Genomic DNA, 13520 nt, shown 5'->3' with positions numbered 1-13520 from the left:
GGTGGAATGTGAGTGAATGGGTCCTTTGAGCTGCCCTCTGGGGCCCAATCTCAGCTTCCTGGAGTTCCTGAATGAACATCTGTCCTGGCTTACTCAGTTGCAGAAGACCCATTGACCAAACAGCTTTGCGATTGTCAGTGGCTGCAGGCCCAGCGTGCAGCCCAGTGCTCTGCACTTCTTGTTTAGAACCCACAGCATGTAGGCAGCGCCTTGCTTGCACAGCTTTTCTGATTCTCACTGCATTCCTCTGAGGATTATCTGGCCCATTTTTTTAGATAAGGTGGATACCCAAGGCCAGTGAGGGCTCTGGAAGGCCAAAGCAGCTCTTCTATTACTGGTGACCACACTGTCCTCACCACTTTGCCAGACCAGACTGAAATGGGGAGAAATGCTCCTGTTGTGAGATTGCCAGGAAAACCCGGCATGGCTTGGTGCTTTCAGGCTCACTGTAATTTTAAAGACTTGCATGAAGAGGGCTCTAGGAGTAGTAGACATTAAGAAATTTCACTTTCAGTTCCACCAGCTGCTTGAAATGAGCACTTACCATGTAGCCCAGAGGAGGCTACTAATGATTAGACCCATTTCACGTTTTAAAATTACGTATTGTATTAAGAGAATGTGTACAAAAGTTATATTAGGATACTTAAATTGAAATATGTGATATACTGTAATAGCAATCTTTACAGGTAATATTTCATTTATCCTTATAATGCAAAAATCGAAAAGGTAAAAAAATACAATATAGCTCATGTTTAAAAGTGCATGAGGGGCTTCCTTAGTGGTGCAGTGGTTAAGAATCCGCCTGCCAGTGCAGGGGACACGGGTTTGAGCCCTGGTTTGGGAAGATCCCACATGCTGTGGAGCAACTAAGCCCGTGCGCCACAACTACTGAGCCTGCGTTCTAGAGCGCACGAGCCACAACTACTGAGCCCGCGTGCCACAACTACTGAGCCCGCGTGCCACAACTACTGAAGCCCGCATGCCTAGAGCCTGTGCTCTGCAATGAGAAGCCCGCGCACCACAACGAAGAGTAGCCCCAGCTCGCAGCAACTAGAGAAAGCCCGCGTGCAGCAATGAAGACCCAACATAGCCAAAAATAAATAAATAAATAAATTTATTTAAAAAATAATAAAAGTACATGAGTTAGTATTTAAGATTCTTAAAAGTTACTTTTTAAAAATAAAAGTGAAATGTAAGTTCTTAAAGTTCAGATTTTTAACTATCTGATTTGGGGATTTGATGTTAACTGTGTACATTGTTTTATTTTAAAAATACATGTAAGTGAGTAATTCTAGGTACCCTGAGTCATACAATCGTGAAGCAGGACAAGATACACTCCTATTCTTTATCATATTACAGAGAAGGTACTACTGTTGCCTTAAGCTAAGTTCAGTTAAGCAAGTCAGTGTTCCCTAGCCCTGAGCTGTGGGGATGATTAGATTAGGGATAGGGATGTGTCCTCGTATGGAGTGAAGGAATGCAGCCTCCCCACCATTGAGCAGAAGCTACCAGAAGAGTCACCCATTGTATGTATGGATGGAAGAAGCATGTTAGCCTGGAGCTGCTGCCATGAGGGGCTCTAGCTTGAGGATAAAGCAACCACAGGAAAGAGGACAAAGAGAAAAGGAGAAAAAGGAAAAACAAGGCTAATATCCTTGGTGACAGTCTCTGGATCAAACTGCTCCTGAAGCTTATGTACCTGTGAATGTTTTTAAGCTCTGGGACCCACTAAGTGCAGTTTTGGGTTAAACCCATTTGAGTTGTGTTCTCTGCCACTTACCAAAAGATTCTTAACTGTTATCCTCAGTGTAGGCATAAAGAAGCTTTATAGTTTGCCTACTTTTCATAGGCTCCTGGGCACCAGCTACATACCTTCTGAACCTCAGCTCTGCTCTCATTACGGATAAAGGCTGATATCTGGACATCTGTCTGCTCCTGGCGAACACTGACAGATTTCCCAAGCACATTCCAGGATCCAGGAGAGGGGACTGCGCGTGGGCTCGTGTGAGAGCCTGAGCCAAAACTTCTAGGAATGACCCCAGTAGGATGAGACTCGAGTTTTTCAACACATCCCTGTAGCCCTGGCCAAGCATCTCTCATCCTCAAAAGAACATTTACAGCAGCCAGTCTACCAGGATGTTTCACAGCATTGCCAAAGGCCTCTTATTTTATACTCCAGTGAACGATGTGATTCTGTAGGACATTCCTTTGGACCATTCATTCATTCATTCATTCATTTCTGCTTTCTTTCTCCAGTCTAACTACACCATCTTCTGAGCCTGCTTCCCTTTCAAGGGCTTTGCACTTGCTGCCCCGCTTCCCGTATAGCCGTCTCCCAGATCCCTGCACAGAGGCTTCCTCATTTCCTTCTGCCCCCACCTCTGCCCACCCCCTCCCCCAGGGGTTACTAGGATAACATCAAATAAAGAGCTCTGGATTTTGAAGTGTAAAGAACTAACATTAAGTATCTACTGTGTGCTGGAGACTTGACTCTTCACGAAGTAATTACTGACATTCCTATTTTTCAGAGGAGGAGATGGTCTGAGAAGCTAAACAATTTTGCGTAAGAACATCCAGTTATTGAGGGGCAGAGCCATGAAGCGAAGTCTCCCAAGCAATGTGCCATTAGTTAAATTAGGAAAATTCCCCTGCTGCAGCCACAGGCTGTGGTGGGAGACACTCAAGATAATAATGAATTTGCTAGTGCTTGGCAAACTACAAATGCCACCACGTCTGGCTACCATTTACTGGGAATCTCCATGTGCCAGATGTTTACCATGTACTATCACACTAGAAGTCTCAGAACAACAACTCCGAGGAGATATTTTTTCATCATTTCTATTTTGCAGATAAGGAAATGGGCTCAGAGAGAAGTGATTTGCGCAAGGTCACACAGTGACAGCAGAGATTTGAATCCTGGGTGGTGGTTTTTGTGTTTTTTTTGGCCACACCCCCCATGCGGGTTGCAGGATCCTAAAGTGCTGAGTTGTGACCACTGGACCACCAGGGAATTCCCCTGGGTGGTCTTATGTAAGAAAATCAGAAGCTGGAGCATCAAGGCCTTAACTTGAGGTCAACATCTATCTAGTCTCCCAAGGAAGGACACGTGGATGCTTCTGACCTGCTCCTCCAACCCCACCCCAGATACCCCTGGAGTGAACATCACTGTACATGTGCCTCACAGAGCTGAACGTGTTTGGGATATGAGCCTAGAACCAGAATTATAGTCAAAGGGTTGTGGGTACTTTGTCAGGCTTGGTGCTTCACATCTGATCCACGTGCATCTGACTCCTCTTTCTCCCTTCCCTGGGATAGGCCCACACCCTGTTGCGAGGCCTACTCTGTCCTTCCTGGGAGCTTGGGACTGAGAGCCCACCACTCTGTCTGGAACTACTAGAGAGGTGGAACATGTCTTCCCAGACTGAGAGTTTAAGACCGAAATAGCATGTGTCTGCTGTTGCCCTGTTTATGGAAAACAGAAGCCTATGGAATGTCAAGACTGCACAGTGAAGTCTTTAAGAATGTCCGGGCCACATGGCATTAAGGAAACGGCTGGTGAGATCACTCAGGGCTTAAGACCTCCCCTCTTAGGGCTGCTTTGGGCCTCTTAGCAGCCTGTCCCAGGCTCTGCAGCTCAGGCCTGGCTCTTCTAGTCCCTTCCCATCTCTGGGCCTGTCTCCTGATAGGTCTACAGGGGAGTGTCAGGTGACAACATGGTTGTGACTTAAGAGCCAAAAAGTGCTGGACCTAAGTGAGGAGCTATCATTATGACTCCATGAATTGATAATCCGTGGGGTCAGAAGTAGGCTGCTGGGAGCTAAGTCTATATAGATAAAATTGGCCCATGCTTCCCAATAGAAAATGTTGGTAAGAGCTAGGTTCAAATCCTGGCTCTGCCACAAGCTAGTTCTGGGACTTCAGGCAGCTGACATCACTTCCCTGCACCTCAGTTTCTTTAATTGTAAAATGGGACTAAAAATAGTATCCACCTCCTTGCTAAAAGATTATAAGAGATGGTGTGACCAATTTGGAAAACAGCTTGCCAGTTCCTGAAAAGGTTAAAGACCCAGCAATTCCCACTCCTAGCTATTTACCCAAGAGAAATGAAAATAAATGTCCACACGAAAGCTTCTACCCAAATGTTTATAGCAGTACTATTTACAATCACCACAAGGTAGAAACAGCCCAAATGTCCATCTACAGATTAATGGATAAACTGTGATATGTCCATACAATGGAATGGTTTTTGGCCCCAAAAAGGAATGGAGGTACTGATACATGCTACAACATGGATGAACTTTGAAAACATGCGAGGTGAAAAAAGCCAGACACAAAGGCCAAATACTGTATGACTCCATTTATATGAAATGTCCAGAAAAAGCAAAACTATGGAGACGGAAATTTTAGTGGTTGCCAGGGACTGGGGGAGGAAGGATGGGGAGTGACTGGTAAGGGTAGGAATTTCTTTTTGGGGTGATGAAAATGTTCTAAAACTAGATAGTGGGGATGGTTGCACAACTATAAATATGCTTAAAACAATTATACACTTTAAACAGGCGATTTTTATGGTATGTTAATTATATCTCAATAAAGCTGTTGGAAAAATAAAAATTAGAAGAGAAAGTAGGTAGAACTCGGGGCAGTGAGTAGCTCAATAGTCGTTGGTCATTAATCTTACTAATTAGGCCTCTCTAATTTAAAGCCCCAGAAACAGTGAGCAGGGGGAAGGAAGGGGCTGCTGAACTTCTAGCTCAGCCTAGGTCTTTAAGCCGCCGAGTGTCCCTGGGCGTGTCCCCGGACCCATCCCGCGTCTCAGAGTTCCTCATAAATGAATGGGAGAACAATCCCCACCCACGTCCCTAGGGTCTCGCGAGGAGTGGTGGGGGGTTCAGGAGGCAGAGGCGGAATTCTCAGAGGGAGCCCTCGGTCTCGGCCTGGGCGGTGCGGCAGGTGTCGGGCCAGGCCTGGGCTAACCCGGAAAGACCCGAGAAGCTTTTTCAGGTGAGTTCTAGTGATTGGCAGTCCAGGGGGGAGGGCTTCGGGTGACGGCTGCCCCGCCCCCTCACGTCGGGCCTGTTGGCGCCAGCCTGGGGGAGGTGGGCGGGCCCCGGGGTCTGCGGCGCCCATTGGGCATGGGGGGGAGGAGGTGCCAGGGAAGGCCTAGGGCCCCGCCCCCGGCTTTGTGGCGACCAATGGGCGCGGCTCGTGGGCGGGGCGTCGGCGGCGTCGGCGGAGGTCGGGCGGCTGAGGTGGCTGAGGTGGCCGCTGAGGCTGAGGCGGCGGGCGCGGCCGGGATGGCGAAGAGCCGCGGAGAGAACGGGCCGCGCGCGCCTGCAGCGGGGGGGAGCCTGTCGGGGACCCGGGAGAGCTTGGCCCCGGGCCCCGACGCCGCAGCCGCCGACGAACTCAGCTCTTTGGGCTCCGATTCAGAGGCCAACGGCTTTGCCGAGCGCCGCATCGACAAGTTCGGCTTCATCGTGGGCTCGCAGGGCGCCGAGGGCGCGTGAGTATCTCCGGGGTTCGGAGCCGGGGGTCCGGCGGCCGGGGGCGGGACCCGCGTGGGGTCCTTGACGCGGACAGAGCCGCTCTCAGAAAGGACAGACACGTCTCCCTTCCAACCAGGAACAACCGACCCCTTGTCTCCCTTGCCCCACCCCCACCTCCCCCCCAGGCTGACTGACCCACCCCTAGGAAGGGCCGACTGGGCTCTCCTCACCAGTGCGGACTGGTCGACAGATACCTGTCCCAACCCCAGCGCTGCCACCCTCGCCTTAGGGCTGGCTGACTCGGCCAGCCCCTGACAGGCTCACAGGTGGCCGCCCCTCCCCCAGCAGACTGCTATTCTCCATACCCAGCCTCCCACGAGACCCACAGACGCCCTTGTCTCAGCGCCCCACTACCCCCACTTCAGGGGGACACCTTAGGCAGACTTCAGAGGGACGGGCTGCCCTGCCCCCACCGCACTCCGGGACAGACTGAGCCTCACCTCAAGACACACGGACCTCTGGATGAACTGACATTGGTCAGCTCCCTACCACCTTGGGACAGACAGTCCCTTCCCCTAATGGAAGGGTCAGAGAGTGCCCCCCTCTCCCCGCTCAGAGGCAGGTTTCTCCCTGTCACCAGCAACAGGTGGGCAGGCACTGCCTCTTCCCAGTACCCACAGGATGATGGTACCTCACCTCCAGGACAGACTGTCAGCTGTCTCTGTGTATGCTGTGGAAGCATGCACCTCCTCTCCAAATGCAGACTGGGCGGGAGGCAAGGAGACAGCAGGGTCCCTGCTCATAGCACACCCAGATCCCCCACACCCAGGCACCCAGCTGGCAGGCAGAGAAATGTGAGGCAGTGGAGCAGCACCTTCCCTCCAGGCAGGGTAAGCTGAGCAGCCACACTCTGCCCCCACAGAACTCCCTGAGTCCAGTCCTCACAGAGATCATATGTATGGGTTGGTGATGCCCTTAGGAAAGATGGACTCCAGACCCCACTCCCATCCCACGGTCCTATCAGCCTCTCTTATGACTTATGGAAGAGCCTTAACCATCTGTAAGATCCCCACCCCACACCCCATAAAGGTCCCTTCTGGGATTTTCTGCAGTCCCAAAGCCTCACATTCACCAGGCCTCCTTCTCCTTTGGAGAGCTGGAGAGAAATGCAGGCCCCTCCCCTAAGGAGAGTTCTCTTTTACCCACTGAATCTGTCTCCTCCAGCCTCTTCCCACTTGTTCACAGCAAGCTAAGCCTAGTCCAGTCCAGGACTCAGAGAGCACCCCTTATTCTGATTCCTTACCCTGACTTGCAGCTTTGTCACAGTTCCCCAGGGATTAGCTTGTGAGAACCCAAAGGGTACTTAGGGTATATTTTTGAATTGAAGAGCAGACACCAGGGATCAGGGTCCTGGGAGGCATGAGGTCTAGACAAGTGGGAAAGGAGTCCTCAGTTGCATTTGTGGGTGCTTGGAAGGAAGAGCTCAGATTTGCTGGTGAATTCTGGGAGATAAGAATTCCTACTCCATGCTTATCAGGCAGTTAACCAGGTATCAGGGTACAGAGCAGTGTGATATAGTGGAAAAAGGCCAGATTTAGGAAGAAATCACTGTTGCTGGCTGTGTGACCTTGGACAAGTTCCTGAATCTCTGAGCCTGCTTACTCACTGTAAAGGGAAACAGTAATACCTACTCCCAAGATTACTGTGGGGATTAAATGAGATCAAGTATTCGAAGGTGCCTAGCATAATGCCTGGCTCAAGTAGTGGCCCAGGAAAATGTTGTTTCCTTCTTTTCCTTCTAAGGGTCTGAAAATTGATGAGAAAATGAGGGCGTACCTCTGGTATTTGTGGACAGAGAGGCCCCAGTGGAAGCACCTCCCTTTGGCTGTAGTCCCTAGCCAAGCAGCCAGACATCTGTCTTTCCCACCCTCCAACCACAAACCAATGACACCATCTGCATCATTGGTGTCTATAGCGCTGGGGCTGAGGTGGGATTCCACATCCCTTCCTCTCTCCCTGCCTCACTTTCTTGACCCTGTTGGTCAACTTAAAATCTCTGGTGTCTGAAAGCTTGGATGTTCCCTGTATAGTTTATATTGTGGTTCAAAAAAAGCCAAAAGTAAGTCCCTGCTCAAGGCCATAAAAGAGGAAGTTATGGGAAGTTTCAGGGTGACCGCCCTGAACCCAGTCTCGTGGTTGAGGGCTAGGAGACCATGTGCTATCCCAGAGAAGTGAAACATTAGCACTGATGGCTGCAGTGGAGATGGCAGGGACTCTGGCTCCAGATTAAAGGTCTGTTTCAGCCATCCTGGGCCAAAGGTTGTCTCAAGACAATCAGTTTTGGCAGTTGCCAGGGGTTAGGGGGATGGGGGAAGAAAGCAGATCAGAAGCTACCCCACTCAGGTGACTGCTGGGTACCTGGCATGAGTAGATCATAAAATCATAGACTGTTAACACTGGAAGGGATCTTACGAGTTTGACCAGCTTAACCCTAACTTATTATACAGATGAGGAAACTGAGGTCCAGAGAAGAGAATAACTTGCTTAAGATCACATAGCACAGGGCTTCCCTGGTGGCGCAGTGGTTAAGAATTCGCCTGCCAATGCAGGGGACGTGAGTTTGAGCCCTGGTCAGGAAGATCCCACATGCCGCGGAGCAACTCAGCCCATGCGCCACAACTACTGAGCCTGTGCTCTAGGGCCCACGAGTCACAGCTACTGAGCCCACGTGCCACAACTACTGAAGCTTGTGCACCTAGAGCCCGTGCTCCACACGCAACAAGAGAAGCCACCGCAATGAGAAGCCTGCGCACCGAAATGAAGAGTAGCCCCCGCTTGCCACAACTAGAGAAAGCCCACGCACAGCAACAAGGACCCAACGCAGCCAAAAATGAATAAATTAAAAAAAAAGAAAAAGAAAAGAAACATCACACAGCACATTAGTGTCAGAACCAGGACTTGAACCCAGGGTTTCTGACTCCCCAGTCAGGACCGTTTCCACTGCCTTTACCACCCATTAATATGGCATATGGCCCCAGCAGTAAATCGAGTGCTGGACAGGTAGAATAGAAGGTTCCTAGAAGAACCTGTCTGCCCTCACCTTCCCTGGCTTAGGTCAGCACTTTTGACTCCCTCAGCAGTGTGGGAGGCTAACAGGGATGGCCCAGCAAGGATAAGGCTGTGTTGTCATTACCACTTCATTAGACTGATGAGCTTCAGGACTGGAACCAGGCTATTTTCTTTTTTGGGGGGGGTGGGCCGCAGCTTGTTGGATCTTAGTTCCCTGACCAGGGATCAAACCCAGGCCCTCAGCAGTGAAAGTGTGGAGTCCTAACTACTGGATCGCCAGGGAATTCCCTCGGACCAGGCTTATTCACTTTTTCCTCAGGCCTGCAGAGAAGTAAATGCTCAATTAATATTTATTTATTGAGTGACATTTACCGGCACACATTTCAAATCAGGAAGCTGAAAGTGAGCTTAGAGATGGCCATCCTCATATGGATAGGTAAACTGAGGCCTAAGAGAAGTGATTAACCTCACCTCTTCAGTCAATTAGGAGCAAAGCCAGGAATTAAACCCAGAACTCCTGATTCCCAGCCCTAGGCCTTTTCTACTTCACCTTGTCTGTCTTTTTTTTTTTTTTTTGGTTGTGTTTGGTCTTGTTGCTGCCTGTGGGCTCTCTCTAGTTATGGTGAGTGGGGTGGGGCTACTCTTTGTTGTGATGCGCGGGCTTCTCATTGCAGTAGCTTCTCTTGTGTGGAGCATGGGCTCTAGGGCGCGCAGGCTTCAGTAGTTGCAGCATGCAGGCTCAGTAGTTGTGGCTCACGGGCTTAGTTGCTCCGCGGTCTGTGGGATCTTCCCTGACCAGGGCTCGAACCCGTGTCCCCTGCATTGGCAGGCGGATTCTTAACCACTGCGCTACCAGGGAAGTCCCACCTTGTCTGTCTTTTGAGCCTACTCTACAGGGAACCTTTGCTGGGCCCATGATGGCCCCTGCCTGCCTTTGAGCAGTAGCCAGTGAGTGGGAAGAGGCAAGAAAGCAGCCAGCCAGTGAAGGACCCTGTGGTGGCATGGGCACAGACAGGAGTGCTGGCAGCATTAGTTCTTTTGGCTTGGCTGGCAACTGAGCTGGTTGTTGAAGCCCAGGAAGGACCAGAGGAGGAGAAAGAAGTATCCTCAGCAGGGAAGTGTGGGAGGAGTGATGTTACCATTCCTATCACTTAGGGGTAGGAAGAGCAGACCTGTTTGTAGGGGGGTGGGGGGTCCCTTCTGCAGCATAGAGGACTTGGTCAGGAAGGGAAAGAAGGATATCAGTTGGATACCAGGTCTCTGGCCTGAGCAAGATGGCCTGAGAGGGGTGGATCCCTGACCTCCCTTTCCTTTTCCTATGTGATTGCCAGGACTGGCCTCCTGAAGCTGGAGTTTCCCACCCAGCTTCAGTCTGCTCAGTGCTTCAGGCCAGATAAGGTGAGGAGCTATGCTCTCTGGGGTCCCGTGGGTGTTGGCTTCCTGTTAGGGGAGAGAGGGATCTGAACTGGGCCCAGGGAGAAACATCTGGAACAGCAATATTGTCTTTTGCTGATTCAGTTCCTCTGTCCCCTGGGCCCTCCACTACTTATAGCCAACTATGGCAGCCCTATGACTTTGGAAATCTTAGAACTGGCTTAATTGAAATCCTGATAGTTTGATCTGTGCCAGTTATTGTTGGGCCAGGGCCCTCCTGACAGGCCAGGGCCTGCCTCCCTGCTTTTCCACCACCTTCTCCAGTTTGTAAGTTCAGAACATCCTCTTTTCTTGAGCTATTACAGTTCCCAGGAGAGCATGGAGCTGGCAGTGGAGTGGTCCCTGGGTAGCCCATCTGGAAAGAGACAGCTGTACATGTGGAGCCCTGGTCTATGACTCTGGGCCACAGATCCTTCATTTTCTCTCCTTCTCTTCCTCCAGTTTCAAAGGAAAATCCGGTTTGGTAGCCCTGTGGGTGTTCTAGGGCCTCAGACAAGACTTGACTTGGTGAAGGAGGGGGCAGCACACCAGCTGCTGCCCTGGGAAGGTGCCTGTGTGTCCGCCTGCTAGGAAATCCTAAGCTGTGGGAAAGAGATAAAGCGGTGGGACCTGCTTGATGTTTTGTCCTCCCAGCATCTGGGTCTGAAACAGGACCTTCAGGGGGCCGGTGAGGCCTGGCTCTGGTTCAGCCTCGCAATCTGTTTACACCGCGGTGGGAAAAGAAGGTGCTCTGTGCTCCCTCCTCACCTAAGCTCTGAAGTCTGGCTGTTTGTGTGACCTTGGACATATTGCTTCACTTTTATGAGCCTCAGTTTCTCACTGTGAAATAGTTATGATAATACTGACTTTGCAGGGTTGTTGTAAGGTTTAAATGAGCTGATGTTTGAAAAGAGCCTGACAACACCATAGGTGTTGTCAATGAATGCTCAATGAATGTTCTACCTCCTCATAGAGACTGGAGTAGCTAGCGGTCCTGTCTTTTCATTTCCTACTTTCCATCTCTGGCTGTGATGATGAGCATCAGTGAGGTCCATCCACTGTGGGCAGGAGTGACCCCTAACCCATGGTGAACCCTTACGTTCCCCTGAGAGGGGTGGTTATCCCATTTTGTAGATGAGTACACTGAAGTTCTAAGAAGAAAGCGTCCAAGGCTTGCCAGCTGGTGAATGGCAGAACTGGGACTAGAACCTGTTTCTCGACACTGAATCCAGTGACTAAACCTTGCTAAGGTGGAAGCAGGCAGGGCGCCAGGTGCTCACCAGTCCCTGAGGCCCCCACACCCAGAGCAGCAGTTAGCAGGAACCTGGCTACCTCCCCATCCCAGTGTGGAGGGCAAGGCAGGTCTCTCAGTACAGTTGAAGTCCATGGCCAACCAGGCCAGAGAAACACCCAGTGAAGATCCTTGGGGAGGCCCTGGAAGCCTGGGCAGATCAGGCCTGTTCTATCCCTCCCATAGGCCAGAGTCTACACTGCTCTTGACCCCAAAATACTGCATAATGACCATCTGACTTTGATATCCAGTGTGTGCCTTTTGGAAGAAGTGTTTCTTTGTAGGTAAGGCAGGAATTATGCACCCCGTACAGGTGAGAAATCTGAGGCTTGGAGAAGCCTTGCCCTTAGTTAACAGTGGAGCCAGATTTGGGAGGGATCCCAGATCTTCTGACTCTCAGCCCATTGCTACCACAGCTACATGGACCTGCCCATTCTCTTCCTCACTCCAAGCCAGTTGAACCTCAGGCCAGGATGCATTGCCCACCAGAGCAGAACCCAGTCGTCATCCACCCATTGTCAGTGTCCTAGCTGATCACTCTCTTTATCCTGCTGGCAGCACACCTGACGGGGAAGAGGCCTCCTTTAGCTGCTTTGTCTGCCCCTGGAAAATCTGCTGCTGTCCTGGGTCCAGGAAGGGAGACCCTGGCAGGGAGAAAACTCCTGGCTGCTCTACTGGCAAAACAACTCTCCTGATGCTTGACCTGCTTAGAAGCCCCCTTTCCAGGATTTTAGGGAAGCTGCCAACTTAGGCTTTTCTTTTCTCATCTTTCTCTTTCCCTTCTCTATCCCACCCCACCCTACTCTATTCCATGCTCTGTCCAGTTCCTCAGAGGCTGGCACAGCTTAGCTCGTCTCTGCTCTTCATGTAGGGAAGTAGGCAGCAGACTCAGGAGCCTGGGAGAGAAAGCCAAGGCTTTACTTTCACCAGTTTATCCATCTTAGCAGTGAGTTTATTTATCAAACATTTATTGAGCCCCTACTCTACCAGCCTCTGTGACTGGGACTAAGGATACAGAGTTGATCAAGACATCTGTGTCTTGTTGCCCTCAAAGCGTTCACAGACTGGTTGGAAAATAGAAGCACAACCAAATCATTACAGTGTTGAGCAATAAAGCCTGTAATGGAGGCATGTGGTTGCTCTGGGAATATATAGGAAGAAGAAGCAGCAAGCTCCATCCATAGGAGCCCAAAGAAAAGAAGTCGCATTTGATCCAGGCCTGAGAAGGAGCAAGGAAGGCCATTCTGTTGTATGGGAGGGGACCCGTGTACAGAGTCCCACCAGAAGCCAGCTGTTTGAGAAATGTGGTGTGCCAAGAGGTGACAAGAAGAATGGGAGGCGGGAGGATGACGTGAAGCAAGGGGAGGGTAGCAAAGTAGGTTGGGCAGACTGTGACTAGCCTTGAATGTCAGACTGAGGCCTCCTGTGTTTCATTAAGGTCAGTCTGGTGCTGGCATGGAAGATGGCATAAAGAGGAGCTGGGCCACAGGCAGTGAGAGCAGTTGGGAGAGGTTGGGACAGCCCAAAAGGGCTGTAGAGAGGCCTGGAAGAGCCCTTGAGCTATGAGGATGAAGAGATCAGCAAGTAGGGCTTGGTGCCTGATTGGCTGTATGGACTGAGGGGAACTGGGAAGGCTTTGGCCAAGCTGAAGTGGCCTAGCCATTCCAGGGCCTTCTGACCACAGGGAAGGAAGGCCATCTGTGGCCTTCTTTTGAAGCAGACAGTGGGCTGCTGCTGACTCTGCTTTGTCACAGCCCTGGGCTCCCCAAGGTGCCTGGCATGGCTGGCACGCTCTGGGCACATCAAGGGGTTCTTTGTCTCTCTCCAGTAGGAGAGTGGGTTTGGCCTGGTTGGGAGGGGGTGGGGTGAGTGGAACTGAGCTTTGAGGTCTCTGCCCAGTAAACATATTGGATGGCAAGGAAGGCTGCAAGAAGGGCTAGACCTCTCCAAGGAGAGAGGAGTAAGCCCTGAGGGCATGGAAAGCCTACCTTAGGACGGTATGTAGCTGGGGAGGGTAGGTTTGGGGCTTTTAGGCACAGCGTAAGCTGATCAAGGGGAGGCAGATGGCAGCTGAGGGCTGACTTCATCTCACCTTTATTCTGTTCCTGGAGCTGGTGCCTCAGCTGGGAGGTGGAAGCAAGTCCAGTGCCTATGAGAAAGTGAACCCCTCAGCCCTTTGGGGCACCACCAGCCATTTCTCAGAGATGATTCTGGCTGGATATGTGGATTTAGGCTAATATGGGAAAGGGTTCTGAACCCAG

General features: G+C 51.0%; 1 protein-coding gene across 2 annotated transcripts in view; it reads left to right on the top strand.

Moving 5' to 3' along the window:
- Positions 1 to 5204: 5204 nt before the first annotated feature.
- The window catches only part of TBC1D10A (TBC1 domain family member 10A), a 31158-nt gene continuing 22842 nt past the window's right edge, over positions 5205 to 13520 (top strand). Inside the window, exon 1 of one of the 2 annotated variants that reach the window (XM_082354108.1) lies at positions 5205 to 5503. In XM_082354108.1, coding sequence (XP_082210234.1) covers positions 5295 to 5503 — 209 coding nt within the window. In that variant the 5' untranslated portion in view covers positions 5205 to 5294. The remainder of the gene's footprint in view (positions 5504 to 13520) is intronic. The other variant, XM_082354107.1, reaches the window with a different exon arrangement.

This window comes from Balaenoptera borealis, assembly GCF_965194805.1.
Source record: "Balaenoptera borealis genome assembly, chromosome: 14".
Lineage (NCBI taxonomy): Eukaryota > Metazoa > Chordata > Mammalia > Artiodactyla > Balaenopteridae > Balaenoptera > Balaenoptera borealis.
The sequence above is the reverse complement of the archived record's forward strand: the minus strand, read 5'-3'. Positions and strand labels throughout refer to the sequence as shown.